At 45.9% G+C, this 16,528-nt stretch overlaps 1 protein-coding gene across 1 annotated transcript; it reads right to left on the bottom strand.

Annotated features, from left to right (window-relative positions):
- Positions 1–1,136: 1,136 nt before the first annotated feature.
- On the bottom strand, positions 1,137–15,954 carry LOC119385930 (uncharacterized). Its single transcript, XM_037653293.1, has 4 exons — positions 15,946–15,954; positions 10,611–10,925; positions 1,846–2,015; positions 1,137–1,278 (listed from the first exon to the last, which is right to left on the bottom strand). The coding sequence occupies exons 1-4, from the start codon at positions 15,952–15,954 to the stop codon at positions 1,137–1,139; spliced, it is 636 nt and encodes a 211-aa protein (XP_037509221.1).
- Between the last annotated feature and the right edge of the window lie 574 nt (positions 15,955–16,528).

The following is a 16,528-nucleotide window of genomic DNA, read 5'->3' as shown; positions in this document are numbered from 1 at the left end:
GAAATAAGCGCACGAAGGCGACCACGCCCTGTATGGCAAAGAGCATCGGCGTTCGCAGGAGCGGGGCGGCGACCTTTAAAGCCCAGCGCGCTCCTCGCACCATCTCGCTGGTAATGAAGAAACGCTTATAGGCGCCTGCTGTCTCAGAGTCCGGCCAACGGTGAAGGGTGTGTATATAACGCTCGCCGGTAGGTACGTGGACGATCTGCGTTCGTGGCGTAGTGGCTAGCACCATGCGCTGCCGAGCAAGAGGTCCCTGGATCGATTCCGCGCTTCAGAAGCATTTTCTGAATTATTTTTCTTTGGGGCTTTTATATATGTATACATACTTGTACATATACGGTGCATGACGGCGGCGGCGACGGGGACGGACAAAAACCAGCCGAGACTGCCCATAAAATTGCTATCGCAATAAAAGCAACCTTACAGCAGAACATACGGTCTTATGCCTTGTACAAAAGAAGGTGCAGCGTACCTCGAAGCCCTGTTTATTCATCGACGTTTTAAATGTCGGCAAATAAACAGTTCTTTAGAAGCATATACCCCTAGCCTACTGTTGACGCACGTACGCGCACATACATACATACACCACATATACATACATGCACACATACATACATGCACACATACATACATACATACATACATACATACATACGGGTCATTCCATATCAAGAGGGCCCGGCGATATTTCTGCCATATCCGATCATGCTGAAAAAAAATCGTGTTGGTATATGCGCATGTGAGAAGCAGTTAATGAGGCGTTATGTCTCGGGAAAAAAAATTTGTGACGCGGGCGCTTCGAACTTTGCGCACAGAAGTGAAACTGTGTCGCGCTAAATAATTTATATAACATTACTGGTGTGTGTGTGTGCGTGCGTGCGTGCGCGCTTCTGTGTGTGTGTGTGTGTGTGTGTGTGTGTGTGTGTGCGTGTGCGTGTGCGTGTGTGCGTGCGTGCACGCGCGCGCACGCGTGTAATTGTCGCACTTGCAACAGGGTAAGCCAGCCAGAGCGCATCAAAATGTGAAAGTATTGCTCCGTTTTTGGAATGTACAGTAATTTCATATAAGTCGTCTTGACCGCGTTACAACGGTCCCATATGCCGACGTTTGTGGCAGCCGCCACATGTGCGTGGTCAGAGGACTCCGCACTTGTCGATGACCACCTCGGCCGTTGGCTTGCCGCTGATTGTTCCGTAAGAGGCCATTGTTTTGAGCACGTCCATGCCTTTGGTAATCTTGCCAAATACCACGTGCCTGCCGTCCATGAACGCAGCCCTGAAAGAAAAGATCGAGTGCTCAGAAATGTTTTTTTAATTCGCGGTGAATTTTTCTAAACGGAATTGCCATAATTTGCGAAGCGAGCGAGGCAGCGACATAGTTACATTTATTACTTCCTCACATTGTTATAAGAGCGGAGAGTTGATGTTACAGTTAATGTAGATCAATCCAACATACAGCCAACATTAGCGAGCGGTAGCTTGCAGAGCTTCACATAATATATACACTCTCTCAAAATTAATAATGTGCTAATGTGCATTTCGTCTCAATTACAGTTTTATTGGACCGTTATTATGTGACAACTAGATTTCTTGCTACAAACTTTAGCTCGGAAAACCTCTCTGCTCTTTTTTTTTTAATTCTGACGCAAAAGCTGACCGCAATACCGATTCTGAAACGCTGCGGGCTAGTTGCCTATAGACGAAATATCTCGCATTAAAAGCAAGTTGAGCGTGCGCACTTGCGAACTGTAGCGCATACTAGCGCATATGTGAAGTGTGAATAAATTTTGCACGGTCTTTACGATAACTACAAGTCTGAAGAACATATTACGTGGCTACTTGCTTGGTGAGCATGATGAAAAACTGCGAGCCGTTCCTGTTTGGCCCCATATTGGCCATGGAAAGGAGGCCAGGCCCGGTATGTTTCAGCGTGAAGTTCTCGTCTTCGAAGAACCGCTGCTCGTACGCCGATCGTCCGAACTTTTTGCCCGCGGACGTTTCGAACGCACCGCCCTGCACGTCATGGCGAAGGGGTGCTCTTTTCGACCAAATTCTGGGGGCTTCAGTGCTGTTTCTCGCACTCGGCGAGCGACTCGAACTTGTGTAAGCAAGAAACAGACGTTTAGAATATTGGTGGCAAATAAAGCAGGGATGAGACTATAGAACAGCATCTAAAACGAGTAACAGCGTGAAGAACAGGACAACGGGACAGAGATCAACTGAGCGCTGTCCGTCTCTGTCCTGTTGCCCTGTTGTTTGCGCTGTTTCTCGTTGTCTACGGACGTGTACCAACCGGCCCATATAAGCACTCATACTAGAACAGCGCTCTCTTTACATACGTAGATATCAGTACATTATGAAAACAGAAGCTTGTACAAAGAAGCAAAATAAAAGATAGATGGAGCGACACGTGACATTGGCATGCATCTCCGACAACAGTGTGACAGAGAGCACTCTGTTCCGTGCACGTGTAACTATTCGGAAAGCGCACCGACAAAATTAGGTCGTTCATTGATAATGGTAACATCGCAGGTTCTATCTTTGTCGACTTCTCTAAAGCGTTCGACAGTATTGACCATTTCATCCTTTTTCGTAAACTAGAGCACTCCGGTATAACTGGTCCCATACTAACGCTATTACAGAACTTTCTCCTTAATAGGTTTCAGGTGGTCTCGGTTAATAACATTACATCCAGTCCTACCCCCATTAACAGAAGTGTTCCTCAAGATTCGATTTTGGGCCCCTTATTCTTTTTGTTATATATAAATGATTTACCGCGTTGTCTTAACTATTCTTCGTGTTTACTTTATGCTGATGACACGACTCTTTTTTTCGCAACACTCGGATTCTGTGACTCTCGTGTCCAGACTTCAAACTGACCTCAATTCACTTGTTGAGTGGTGTAACAATAACAGATTATTGATTAATTCTTCCAAAACTTGTTTTACGCTTTTTAATTCACCGAACAAAAAATTACCATTCATTCCCCACCTTTTTGTTGACTCGGTAGTCATTCCTTTGAGTGGACATACTTCATTTTTAGGAGTTATAGTCGATAGACAGGGCTGGGCAAAGATACTTTGAAATTGTATCGCGATACGATACAAGATACTCAGGCAAAAAGTATTGGAGATACAGATACAAGATACTACCGCAATAATTGTATCCGATACGATACTTGCCAATTGTATCTTAAGATACTTCGATACATTCGCAAGTTTGTTGTTATAGACCCCCATAATGTAGTAGCGACCGCCTATGTATGAAAAGGTTTGCTTGAAAATGTCTTTAATGTGACCAATTTGGTTTCATTTTAATGAAATGTCTGCTAGTATCTCAAAAGTTTTGTCCTTCTTGCTCAAAGTGCATCAGTTTACTTCCGACAAAACTTATTGGGGTTTGTTTTGGCTGCTTAACAGGACAGCTCTTGATTGACAGCGGCTCTTGCTTGTCATTTTTGTAATTGATGGGGAGACGCTGCTCAGCTTGCCGACCAGCTAGCGGGTCGCCATCTAATCACAAGAACTTCAATAAGAAGCCTTCGTACAATGGCGCAAATACCGGTGTAGAGTTTTACCTTGTCTATTAAACACCGTTTACTCAATACCGAATCACCGTGGTGTACAGCAGCAACGACGCTGCTAGCGACATTTTTTGTGACGCATTGCGTATACTTAAAGCTTATAAAATTTCATATTCTACTTATCTGCTGGCGTAAAGCATTCGCTATCAATATACTCACTAGCGTGCAATCTTTTAACAATTTTTCTTCAACGAGAGAACATGTGCACCCCAGAAATGCCTAATACCTATTTTATTGTCACACGGTGGTGACGATGAAGAAGGCGGCAGTCACTCTGTTAGAGACGAGACTGCGCACTGGGCAAGCATGTGCCCAGAAAACTAAGTAACTGGTGGCAATAAAAGTCGTGGGCCTTCGGTATTCTGATCATCGGCGGAAAGCGTGGTCTTTTATACATCAGCGATCGAACCTTCCAGCGTTACCGCTGGTGCTTCCGTAAGCTCACCAATGAACTAGAGTGCTCGTGGCCTGCGCATAATTTTAATAATAATTGTTGCGGTTTTGCATCACAAAACCACGATATGATTATGATGTACGCCGTAGTGGAGGGCTCCGGAAATTTCGACCACCTGGGGTTCTTTAACGTGCACCTAAACCTAAGTACACCGGCCTCTAGCATTTCGCCTCCATCGAAATATGGCCGCCGCGGCTGGGATTCGCGCGTAATCTTAACGGGACAATCTCAAACAATCGCGAAGACTTCGAAACATCGCGGCGCGGCTTGAGCCGAGCGCTGCTAATATTTCTTTCGTGGTTTAAACCCGATCACACCAAGATAAAGAAATAAGAGTGCGTGGCAGTGTACTTGCACAAATCGTCGCAGGACACCGCTGCTATTCACGCTATTGCCACCTACAGCTCCGATTACCTGGCGATTAGTAATAGTAAAAAAAATTAGAGAGGCCAAAGAAAAACAAATAGACGTAAATAAAATAGAAAAGCCGTTCTGTATCAAACATTCATCGTGAATAAGTATTGAAACACGATACAGGCGGCACCCCTAATAGCTATGACAATTAAGCATGAAGTACCGTCAACTTCCTTCTTAATGGAAGACAATGAAAAGACTTAGTGCCTTTGCAAAATTCACTGAAACGGCTCGTTGGGAGGCTCACGAGAAAAACGGATCATTTATTATAGCAATTTCTCTCAAATCCCCTTCCTGACAACATTAAAATGGGTCCTAATATTTTCATTATTATAGTGCGAACTCAATTTCACCGTTTTAATAAGCAGTAAGCAGGTACTGTACACTCAGTGCGCGCCCACATAATTACATATTTATTTTCAAAATCGCCTTGGCAGACAGTAAACTCAAGCGAAATATAAATGTGTAAAGAGTAGCAGAAATAAAGCAGACAGATCAAAGTGAGAATAAAGCAGAGGGCTTATTTTGGCAGCATGTTACAAGAGACATAATGCTGTGACCAGACAGAAAAAAAAAAACAGTTCAGAGCCTTAGGTAATGTACGTGATGCAAGAGAAGGGCAACTAAGAAAGCAGTTGTGCTAACGATCAAATTATTATTTCAAAAAATCTTTCAAGAAAGATAGCAGGAAGATAATAATAATAATTGTTAGGGTTTAACTACCCAAAACCACGATGCGATTATGAGGGACGCCGTTGTGGAGGGCTCCGGAAATTTCGGCCACCTGGGGTTCTTTAACGTGCACCTAAGTCGAAGTAAGTCGCCCATTTTTTTAACCTGAACGCGCGAGCGTCGACCGCCGAGTTGATAAGCGCCGTACAACGGAGCGCAGTGGCGAAATGAACGAGAATACGCGCATGCGCGCTATGAGCAGTCGTGGGCAACTGCCGTCTGCTAGGCTTTTCCGCAGACAGCAGCTGTCCAAGAGTGCTCATTGCGCGCATGCGCGTATTCTCGTTCATTTCGCCGCTGCACTCCGTTGTACGGCGCTTATCAACTTGGCGGTCGACGCTCGCGCGTTCAGGTTAAAAAAATGGGCGACTATACATGGGCCTCAAGTATTTTCGCCTCCATCGAAAATGCGACCGCCGCGGCCGGGACTCGATCGACAGCAGGAAGAAAAAGTTGTCGTGCACGAAAATATCTTCTGTTAGGTAAACGCTTGCTCTATTAGATCTAGCATCGGTACTGGAGGTGCTATAGTTAGGATCCTGTTTGCACATAAGTCAATCGCATGTCAGTCTAAGTTACATCCACAAAATCCTTCAAATCGCTGATGTGTAAACGTCACGAGACGCAAAGCAACCCTATGCTTCAGATTTCGTAACGAAGCACCCCGCAGGACAGCGGCATCAGAATATGCGCGATAATCACCGCATGCGTTGTGGTACGCGGCGCTGTACAGTGGATCAGGGTAAGTGTCATGGCACTGGCACAGGTAAAAAGAAAAAAAAATCGAGAAAAAATCGAGGGCGTGAGCTAAGTATAGACGTTCGCGCGCTTGTTCTGTAGAGACTGCGCGAGCGCTGTCATGTTACTCTGCTCAACCAAAACGGACGCGCACGCCTCATCGCCTGCCCTCACTGGTGGACTCTGCCAGAAAGATAGAATTGTAACTGCCCATAGTTTTATTCAGGCGGTTTAGTGGCACCAGTACCAACTTGAGAAGCGGAATTGAGCCAGCGATTATTGTTTCGTACGGTGGTGTTCCTATAGGAGTATCTTGTATCTTAAGATACACGATACATTATTGAATGTATCGGAAATACAGATACAGATACTCATTTTGCAAGACGTATCGCGGTACAGATACAAGATACCCAAAGTGTATCTAAGATAGTATCTAAGATACATGTATCTTCGATACTGCCCAGCACTGTCGATAGACATTTGAAATTCCACGAACACATTAATTCTGTTTGTAAAAAAGATTTAAAGTGGTATAAAGGCATTGGTCAAGTCACGAATGTGTTTTAGCATCGAAACTCTGAAGGCACTGTATTGTGCATTCATACATAGCCATGTCAGTTATTGCATCACATCATGGGGTAATTCATATTCAGTGCACATTTGGCCATTAAAGGAACTGCAAAAGCAAGCAATACGACTCATAACTTTCGCTTCACGTCAAACGCCATCACATCCTATTTTTTCTCAGCTTCATATACTATCCATCTCCGAACTGCATGTTTAATTATAACGTATGTGTATTGTTTTTTAAGGTTTTTCACCGCACCCTCATTATCGACATATTTCCTGCTGTCTTGTTGTGCAACCCCAATAGACCTTATGCAAAATCTGCTGCCATCTAGCGGCCGCCGTGCGCATTATCACGTGATTTGAAAGATAGTATTCATGTATTTAAAGGAAAATTGAAAAAGCGTTTATTAAATGTATAATGGCTGTACATCTCTAATTTTGTGAAGTTGGTTTGTATGTAGTTTGACTATTCAGTAATTTACTAGTAACACTTATAACAAGCAGTTCTTCGCTTTTCTTAGTTTAGTTTTCCATTGTATTAACAAAGGAGGTCCCGCCTGCGGTGTGTAACCTTGGGACTTCCTCCTGCATATTTACCTGCAATGTACTATATTTTTGACAAGACTAATAAGATTGATTTGATTGATTGATTGATTGATTGATTGATTGATTGATTGATTGATTGATTGATTGATTGATTGATTGATTGATTGATTGATTGATTGATTGATTGATTGATTGATTGATTGATTGATCGCTTGCCTTCGCGTGATTGGTGCGGGAATTGTGTTGTTTAAATATCCAGCGTTGTATCCGAAGTAGAGCACTGCACGGGCCGGAATTCTCGGCCCGGGCCCGGCCCGTGCCCGGAGCTCGTTAAAGTTTACCCGCCCGAACCCGGCCCGGTGACTCAAAGCGAGACCCGGGCCCGGCCCGAACCCGAGAAAAAATTTCACCTACCCGGCCCGGCCCGGCCCGACCGCAGATCGGGCCCGACAGGGGCCCGAGCCAATAATCTAGGTGGTGTTACTCGAACATGGAATCGACAGCGAGGCGTTTTAAGTATGAAATATCTACGCTTTGTTGGCACATGCTTCGCTAACAATTATACTTTAACCTACGGTAATTTCTTGTAAAAAGGTGCTCACCGTGGAAACAGTTGAGCGGAGATACTGGGTACGATGAACGTTCGTTCGGCAGAGGTATAATGTACCTATTTTTTTCTGCACATACAATGGGGATCACCAAGAGCGTTTTGTTGCAGATATTGTAGCAAGGAAAGTGATTTGCAGCATGCTTTCAGTTTCGATAGGGAGCGCAATAAAAACAGAGGAGACAGGGAACAGTACGCTCTCTTCTCTTTGTTGTTATTGTGCTCTCTATTGAAATTTAAAGCATGCTCTAACTACAAAGCCAATCGTGCACCCTTCTCGATATGTAGCACCTGTCTTCAACATAGCACCTTGCCACAGGAAGAGAAATAGAGGGAAAAAAGCCAAATATATTACCTTTGTTTCAAGTACACTAACCTAGATAAAAATTATAACGATCCGTGTGCGCCACGTGTACTTCATATACGTATAAGCAGCCGAAAGGAAGAAAAAACAATTTGTCATAGCATCGTTATGATATATCGCATCACTGCTAGTATATACAGTCTATAAGGTTTTGTGGCATAGTTTATAGTTTATTTCTTCACATGTTCTTGTGCAAAATATCCAATTATCAGGGGATTCTGCCTTTTAGCATGTCATGCGCTGTTGCACCACATATCCTGGCGCGCTAAAATTTGTTGCACTGCTTTCGCTAGCCGCAGGGGTGCACATCTGCCTTGCGAATTCTGAAGGCGTGGGCAGTCGTTGCTCTTAGCTTCCACCACTGGAGCTAGTTTAGAATGTCATTGTGGACCTCCGCAGAATGAACACAGCTGTCCAGCTCATCCCTTCATTTCTCTCGTTCCCGAACGTCGTGCCACTCTTCAATAGCATCTATAAAACTCCTCTTTGAGGGCTTCTACTTGCAGTTTTCAGCAGTTCATGTTATGCATGGTTTGCACCGTGCTCTTTTTCTTCTATATTACAATGGTGTATGCCTTCCTAACGATGCTGTACCGATAGAAGGTGGCCATTGGAACACGCGGGTAGGACTGGTAGGAGGTGGACGAAGTGATTTCGTTCCAGTTCGATAAGGCGTGAATAAGCTTCTCGACGATTACTCATTGAATTCATATGGTTCGAGCTAAGGGACATCATCCGGCACGGAATTCGTAATCGTTTTTTTTTTTTTCAAGCCAGATACTTCGTCACGTCACCTATGCTGTTCCTGCATATTCCAGAGCTGTTGCGGCAGCATCATGTAGCTCTCGCACTATATATTGCAGGGGTCTCAAACACGCGGCCTGCGCACCTCTCGCTAGCGGCCCGCGGCCCCCGCATGACTGTCTTCGTCTATTTGTTTTTAATTTTGATTATACGTACCTTCTTGAGCTACACAGGCATGACAGGTCTAAAACATTTTTTTTTTTTTCGTGAGGCACCCCCTGCGGTCACCATGCGTTGATACATAACCGTGAAACAACTCTCTATGTCAGAATCGGCGTCCAGGTTTTAGTCATTTTGAAGATAGCTATCGATATGTTGTAGGAATCCTGCCGCCAAATCCCCTTCAGAAATAACCCATACATGAGCTGTGGGAAAGGTCCTTCCTCAAACGACAACCTTAGCTGACGTTTTCTACAACCTATGCCCCCGCGTGCCTACCTTCGGCACGTTGTCCTGGCCGTCGTGGGAGTAAATTTTCGTCAATGCGGCCCAACGGAGGTGACTTTGAGACCCCTGATATAGCGGAGCAAGACGAAAGCTAAGACATTACCAATGTGGGCACACAAAGCAGGCTGTGCATGTCCATATCGCGTCACATGACCACTGGGAGCTGTGGCGGAGCGATGGAAAAAGAATGTGTCTTTATAGGGATTCTATTGTAACGAGATTCCGCGCAGTACTTTCGCTTTAATGGAGGGCTGGAACTTTCAAGAACGTTTCCCCGCTTTGGAACTCTGTGATCGCGCTTGTGATGATAAGTTAAAGGCATAAATTTATTATATTACATTTATTACTGCGATTAAAAAATAACATTTCGGATATAACATCACAACAAATGCAAATGAAGCACAGACTAGCGAGATGTTATAAGCGCCTGATCTATCTAATTTTAGCTCGCCCGTTTCAGCTAATTCAAGTAGCCCCATGTGCAAGAAGCAAACGAAGTTCAGTACTTGTACTTCATAAACTTCCCCAAATACCCTGCACCACATATATAAAACGTTTTTTCGGGACATAATTTGGAACATGTGTGTAGACACTACGTATGTGGAAGAAGCTTGAAAGGACACTAAAGAGAAAAACGCTTTTTCTATTATCAGTAAATTACTCTTTTACAATTCCAAAATAACCACGCTCGCCGCGACAAGACTCTTCGTAAGCGTGAAAACGCGCGAGAGGGAAATGCGAGTAGCGAAGCCACCTGGAATTTCGCGCAGCAAACACCGTGACGTCAGAGATTCTGACGGCGTCTACTGGGGCCTACGTAGTTCCTAATCACTAAAAAAAGCAGTACATTGACATCTCAGGAAGCCATAGACTTAACAAGCCAAGTTTCAGGAAATATCATTGAGCTAATGTCCTTAAAATACGACAAAAATTAAGTTTGAAATCAATGACGTCGGGTCAACATTAAAAAATAGAACTTTGACCTTGATTTTCTCCTGAATAAACTTATGATGGTGAAATTAACGACATTCGAGTTCTCAGAGTATACTTTATCAGTCAAACCGATTCATTGTTTCCATTTAGTGCCCCTTTAAGAACTGAGCAAAGTCCAAGCCCGGCCCGACACGAGCCCGCCACCTCAAACCCGGGCCCGGCCCTAAGCCCGGAGCTTCAGACCCGAGCCCGGCCCGGGCCCGCCATGAAAACTACTTTACCCGGCCCGGCCCGGTCCACGGGCCGGGCCGGGCTCGGGTTTTCGGGTAGGCCCGAGCCCGTGCAGTGCTCTAATCCGAAGAGCTACGTTTGCTCAAGTTCGGTTTGCCGCCAGCCACAATCCCTTCGAGGCGTACCTGGCAGATGAAGTCCTTGACGATCCGGTGGAACGGACTTCCCCTGTAGCCGAAACCGCGCTCTCCAGTGCAGAGGAGCCGGAAGTTCTCGGCCGTCCTGGGCACCACGTCGGCACGCAGTTCGATCTCGAGTCGGCCCAACGGCTTCCCTTTGGCCTTTAGTTCCAGAAAGCAGTGCGGGTTCTTGGATATGTTCGCGTTCAGATCCGCCGCACACTCCTCGAACAGGTCTTCGCTTTCCGACGACGACGGCCAATCTTCACGCAGCAGCTGCAGAAGCTGCTGTTCTTGCCGCTCGTGCGACTGAATTGCGAGCTGGCGCGAGGAAGAAAAAATAGCAAGTCGTGTGGAAGTGGATCACATGTGAATTGAGTGCCAGCAAATGCTTGAGCTATTCTCACAAACGAGAGAAAAAGACTACAGAAGAGCGCTACGTGATGGATTTGATACCTAGTCACAGAGGACGTAAAGGTTTACGGGAATTGCGATGCGCCCGGGAAGTATACAATAGAAAGAGCCGTTCATTACGAGGGCGCGTCCCTAAAGTCATTCACGAACTAAGCAATGTTTTACAGCGAAAGCTGTTATGAGATCACAACAAGGGCCGCTTTTGGCGCCGTAGTTGTCCGCCGCCGCCGCCGGTGTCCGTAACCACTATCGCTCGAAATAGGAAAAAAAACGAAATAAGAAAAAATTTCCAGGATGGAACGAGGCTTGAACCTGGGCCATCAGCGTGGGAGTGCAGTATTCTACCTCAGAGCCATGCCGGTGCTTGAAACTACTTTGCAAAAGGACCCTATACAGGCTTCATGTCGGGAAGGAACGACATTAACCTATGTAAAGTAGCGGGGTAGTAGAGTAAAATAACAACCAAGTGTCACACAACGCCAATTCTGTATCCAGGCGTCACACAATGCGAACTGCCGCAACGAGTGAATTTTTGAATTCTTCCAACCCATTACAAAGGGCTCTGTCATAATTCTTCATCGTCATTAGCCACAGCATCAACAAAGTGCACATAATGCCTTACAGGTGTTTAGTAGGTACCACGGTTCTCCGCAGAATGACGAAAAATTGCATAGTGGCTGCTTCCCTACTTCACAAAAATTATGATTTATAGGGTAGTGGGTTCGTCGCAAGTGCACTTCTATTGGTTGCCAAGGAAGCCCATAAGGCTCCCATGATCCACTTCCTCAGGGTCTCAATAAATTTAATTCCCTCTCTCTATCTCTTTCTCACGTTAGCGTATGTTATAAAGCGAGGTGGGAGAGTGAAATAACGACCGGGCGTCAAACAATACGAATTACGTAACTAGTGGGTCCTTTAAAGCTTCCAACCCATTACAAAAGGCTCAGTCATAATTCTTCATCGTCATCAGCCGTCGCATCAAGAAACTGCACATAATGCCTTACAGATGGTACCTCGCTTCTCCGCAGAATGACGAGTAATGTCGTGGTGGGTGCTTCCCAACTTCACAAAAATTATGATTTTTGGTGTAGTGGGTACGTTGCTAGTGCAGTTGTATTAGTAGCCACAAGAGAGTTTATAACGGGCTCTAGAAATGCCTCCCTTCGAGCTTTCGCTGCGACTGTGCTGCGCTTTCCGCGCAGGCCTGGCGTTTTTTTTTTTTTTTTTTTAAGTGATGGTAGTGGTTTGTTGAAAGGAAGAAGGCGCTATTTTCTGCAACCCTCGCGAGAGCACGGCTCGGCGCCTTGAGGGTTAGGGGATGGGGAAAAACATAAAAGTAGAAAAAAATAGAAAAGAAAGTGATCGGAGGTCAACAGGGGCGACAGATGGAGAATAAGTGATAGGAAAGATATGGGGAGCGGTTGTAGAGAAGTTCGTGGACGGGGCGCCGATCGTCGAGCGGTCTTCAGCGAGAGGACATCGCGGACGAGGGGACCGTCTGGCATGAAATCCTCCGAGCGACTCCGTGTTTTTAAAGTCTCGACAATCATCTAGGATGTACTCTCCAAGAACGAAAGCAGGCAAATCACGGAGAGAGATAGGGAAAAGGAGATGGTGAGAGCGTCAGTGGAGGCTTTCTAGCTGGCGTTGGTGGAGGTAAGCTTGCGCGGCTTAAGAAAAAAAATTACACCATCTCCCGCTAAAGGCAACCATGTGTGGATGCGAAGCAGCGGGGAGATGGTTAGCTTGAGCGGGAGATGGTGTAATTTTTTTTTTCTTGCGTTCTGGAGCCTGTGCCTTCGTCTGGCGTAGAATCAGCACTGTCTTCCAGTCTCCATCCAGCACCCGCTGCGTGGAACTGCCGGCGGCCGAGGTATTCGACTCCCGCAAAGTCGCAAGATCGTGTGCGTCTGCCTCTCTGCAGTCTACGCCATTGGTGTCGTCGTGGGATTCTCCAGCGAGGGAAGGAGAGCACGAGCGCCCCGCGTCTAGAACCACAGAAGCAGAGGCGGCCATCGGCCGCTCGAGCCACGTCAAGACGCCGGAGACGCCGGATGAGTCGAGATACCCGCTAAGCCACGTGTTCCGGCTGGTTCCAGGATAACGTTTAGAACCACATTTTATGTGCACGCCCGGAAACAAGTACGCACGCACGCACGTTTCTGACCTGCTTATACTTCGCATGTGACTTTACGGGAAGGATTTGTCATAAGATGGCCATTTCAACCATAACCATTGTTTTTTATTGTTCTTGTTTCTTTTTACTCTACTAACTTTTTTCATTAAACTAGGAGCAAGTGCCTCATGGTAACTTGTGTTTTCTGAATGAGTGAAACACCTTTCTTTATAGTTTATCCATTGCAATAAAATAGCTCCAAACAATCATGTTTGCAGTGTCACGGCCGCTGGATTGGTAGTGTATACGGCATGGATGACGATGTAAAAGCCAACATTCCCTGGTTGTTTCTAAATTCGACACGATAAAATATATGTGTACTTGCTACTTAGCTGCTTCCAAATGGCTGTTCCCTGTGCCCTGTGCCAAAGAAGATGAATAGAGATTTAACAATGCAGATAAGCAAGCACAAAAGGTATAAGTACAAACAATTCAGGTAATGTATCATGGACTGACAAATGCGTCTTACACATTAGTCAAATTCTGTACGATGACATAATGCATTACGAAAATACCAACACGAATATGTGGGATGAGGAAGGAAACTATAAAGATACGTTTATATTGGACTGATAATCAAATGAACCGGTGTGTCGATTACAAACATGGAACGCTCAGTACTCAGCCATATTATGGTACGAGAAAAACAAGCAAACATATCGAGCATGAACCAAACTTTGCTGAGCGTTCGGCCGTTTTCGTGATAAATTCGTTGATGACTTTATCCAGAGACAACTTTGCCATTCTTTCTCGGTGGGCGTACACCGCCCACCGGAAATGGAGGAGATGAGTGAGACGGGTCTGCGTCATGAGACTCCAAAGACTCGTCTTCGCTCGCCGGAGTGCACCATAAAAGAGCACTCTCCTGATGCCGCTGACGCCGATACTGTCAACAAAAGCTGCACGAGCTAGACAACCTGGTCCAAAAGATTAAGAACTGTTTGAGACTCTGCCCTCAGTGCTTCAGCGACATCTTCAGCTGCGGACACACGTACCTGCCCCAGAAACAAATGTTGGGCGGAGTACAAAGCTGTGCCGCAAGCCTGTCTAAATCAAAATCAGTGCTTCGAAATGCGAGCGCTTCTTTCAGTTCCTCCTATGTTAATCGCTGTCCACGGGCACTGCTGACGAACGCACATTCGAGCTTTACCAGAATCTCCGTGCCAGGTTGACCGAACCGAATTTTTTATTTCGGATGTCATGCTGTCAACTCCAGCAAATAATTATTTTTGGATGTTTGTCCCTGCATTCAAACCGCTGGAGGAGCTTATTTGATTGCTCAAATTGCGTGGGCGATTTTACGCGCCTGGCGACCGCGGGTTCACGCTGTTCAAGGCCCAACCTCATCGCGGTATTTGGGGTTTCGTCAAAATCTCAATCAAAGCTGAGTAAAGAACAAGTGCACTGTGTGAACGAAGATGTATTTTAATCAACGTTGTAACCCCCTGCTATAACACTCTCAAAGGGGCCCTGCAACACTTCTCAAAGGAATTGTCGAATGGCTTCAATAAAAGAGCTTATTTCCTCACGAATCGACTGCCGCAAAAATTTTTAGAATCCGTCAAGTACGAACGGAGTTACAGGGAATTGTCGCCTGCTTCAAGCGCTTTCTCTCTCCTCTCGTACTGGCGAGCGCGCTGAAAGCTACGCATGGAGGGGGATGGCAAGAGGGCAAGAAGATGCGTCCCTTCGTCAGCGCGCGCCATGACCTTGAGTACGTTTTTTTTTTTTTTCGTCGAACGAGCGGCTTTCAGTGTGGTCGAGAGCGGGCACGTGGCGGTAGCGGCATACTGCGGCGGCCACGGTAACTATGCAGCTCAGGATGCTCAAATCAGCCAATGGCCGCGGATTTGGGTATACGGCGTAGTAATTAGGGTATGTGGCATTATTTGTAGAGAGAAGAGTGATTTTCTAGCTGGATTTGAGAATTAATTGTAAATTCCAGGCCGCGTGCTGAGCTATAACGTTTGGCTCGCGTGTTTTCAGGAGCCTGACTACCGATCGGCAGCGTTTTGTGACCTTGCTGAAAAAGCGTTTCAGGGCCACTTTAAGCTCTGCGGGGTGATCAATGAATAAAGAATAAATAAAAAATGGGGGGGGGCTAATGCAGGATACTATGAATGGGGGGGGGGTGTCAAAGTATGCTCCTCAGTCCGACCTGTCTCGTCATTGTTCAAAGGGCATGGTTATATGACCACGCAGGTTTTTGACGGAAATGCAGGGACCAAAGGCAGGCAATTGTGTGAAGCACGTCATCGCTTCATTTTCATTTTTTTCCCCATCCATTGTGGATCATATTGTCATTTGTACTCTACCTACGGGGAGGGGGGGGAGGTCGCTGGGGTGAAACTTGCTCCCCCCTCCCCACCCCCAATGGGGAACCCTCTGCACGCTATGTTCATGCATAAAACAAACATGCATGCCTATTTTTTACAACGCGAATTACTATGCCTAAGGACAAGCTTTCGAAATTAAAAAGAAGGTGCTTTTATGTTCCGGACTTCCGCTCCCATCGAAATGCGGCCGCCGCCAGGGAGTCGATGCCACGACTAGCATGAGGTCACGCGACGGGGCAGTCTAGTAACATTGAACTTTCCTTGGCTAATATGACCAGGCGGCCGCAGCCCAACCAAACTGCGTGCGAAATAAAAGTCGATATGTTTGATCGACGAAGAGAACTTGTGTTGTCTCTTGCGTAGGAGCGCGCTAAGAAACATTTGCGTAAACGTGAGCGGTATGGCCTAAACTTACCGTATCCATGTCCCAGCAGGTAAGCACAAATTTTCTTCCTGTGCAACGTATGGCTGCCTTTATTGCTCCATACCCACCACGGCTGGTGGATCTGGCCTAGAAGAGAGCGGTTTTAGAGTGATTTTAATGTGAGTAATGATTTTGAATAAAAGTGAAACACTTAATTCGAACATCTCGCTCAGTTACAAAGTTGCCCGCGATGTAATTTTTAATTGTTTAAATCGTATAATTAAAGCTTTTTAATCCAGTGAGAAATGTTTTAATGTGTCATCCTAATTTTAAGGCTAGGAGAAAAACTATGCAGATACATGCAAAAAGACACATTTTTCTTTCGTTGAGCAAGCGGGACGGAAGCAAGGGCATAGGCAGATTTTGTTTTTTCGGGGGGGGCACTACCTTGATCTGAAATGGGGGCCAGGCAAGCAGATATGGTCGAGTGTCATTTTGTGCTCTGTGTGCCATGGCAAAAAAATTTCGGGGGATTTGCCCTCGGGCCGTAGCTTCTCTGGACCATAATAAAGTTCTTGCCATGCCATGCCGGGAGGCACGGGCCCGGTGTGCCCCTTCCCCCCGGCTACGACAC

The sequence above is a fragment of the Rhipicephalus sanguineus genome, chromosome 3, assembly GCF_013339695.2.
Source record: "Rhipicephalus sanguineus isolate Rsan-2018 chromosome 3, BIME_Rsan_1.4, whole genome shotgun sequence".
NCBI lineage: Eukaryota > Metazoa > Arthropoda > Arachnida > Ixodida > Ixodidae > Rhipicephalus > Rhipicephalus sanguineus.
This window is presented reverse-complemented; position numbering and strand designations above follow the sequence as displayed.

Bases quoted from the DNA above. Each gene is read 5' to 3' on its own strand.
- LOC119385930 (XM_037653293.1), bottom strand. The intron at 2,016-10,610 runs GTACGCCTCGAA...CATGACGTGCAG, and splicing joins TCAAGGACTTCATCTGCCAG to GGCGGTGCGTTCGAAACGTC. The intron at 1,279-1,845 runs GCAAGTAGCCAC...CTTTTCTTTCAG, and splicing joins TTTTTCATCATGCTCACCAA to GGCTGCGTTCATGGACGGCA.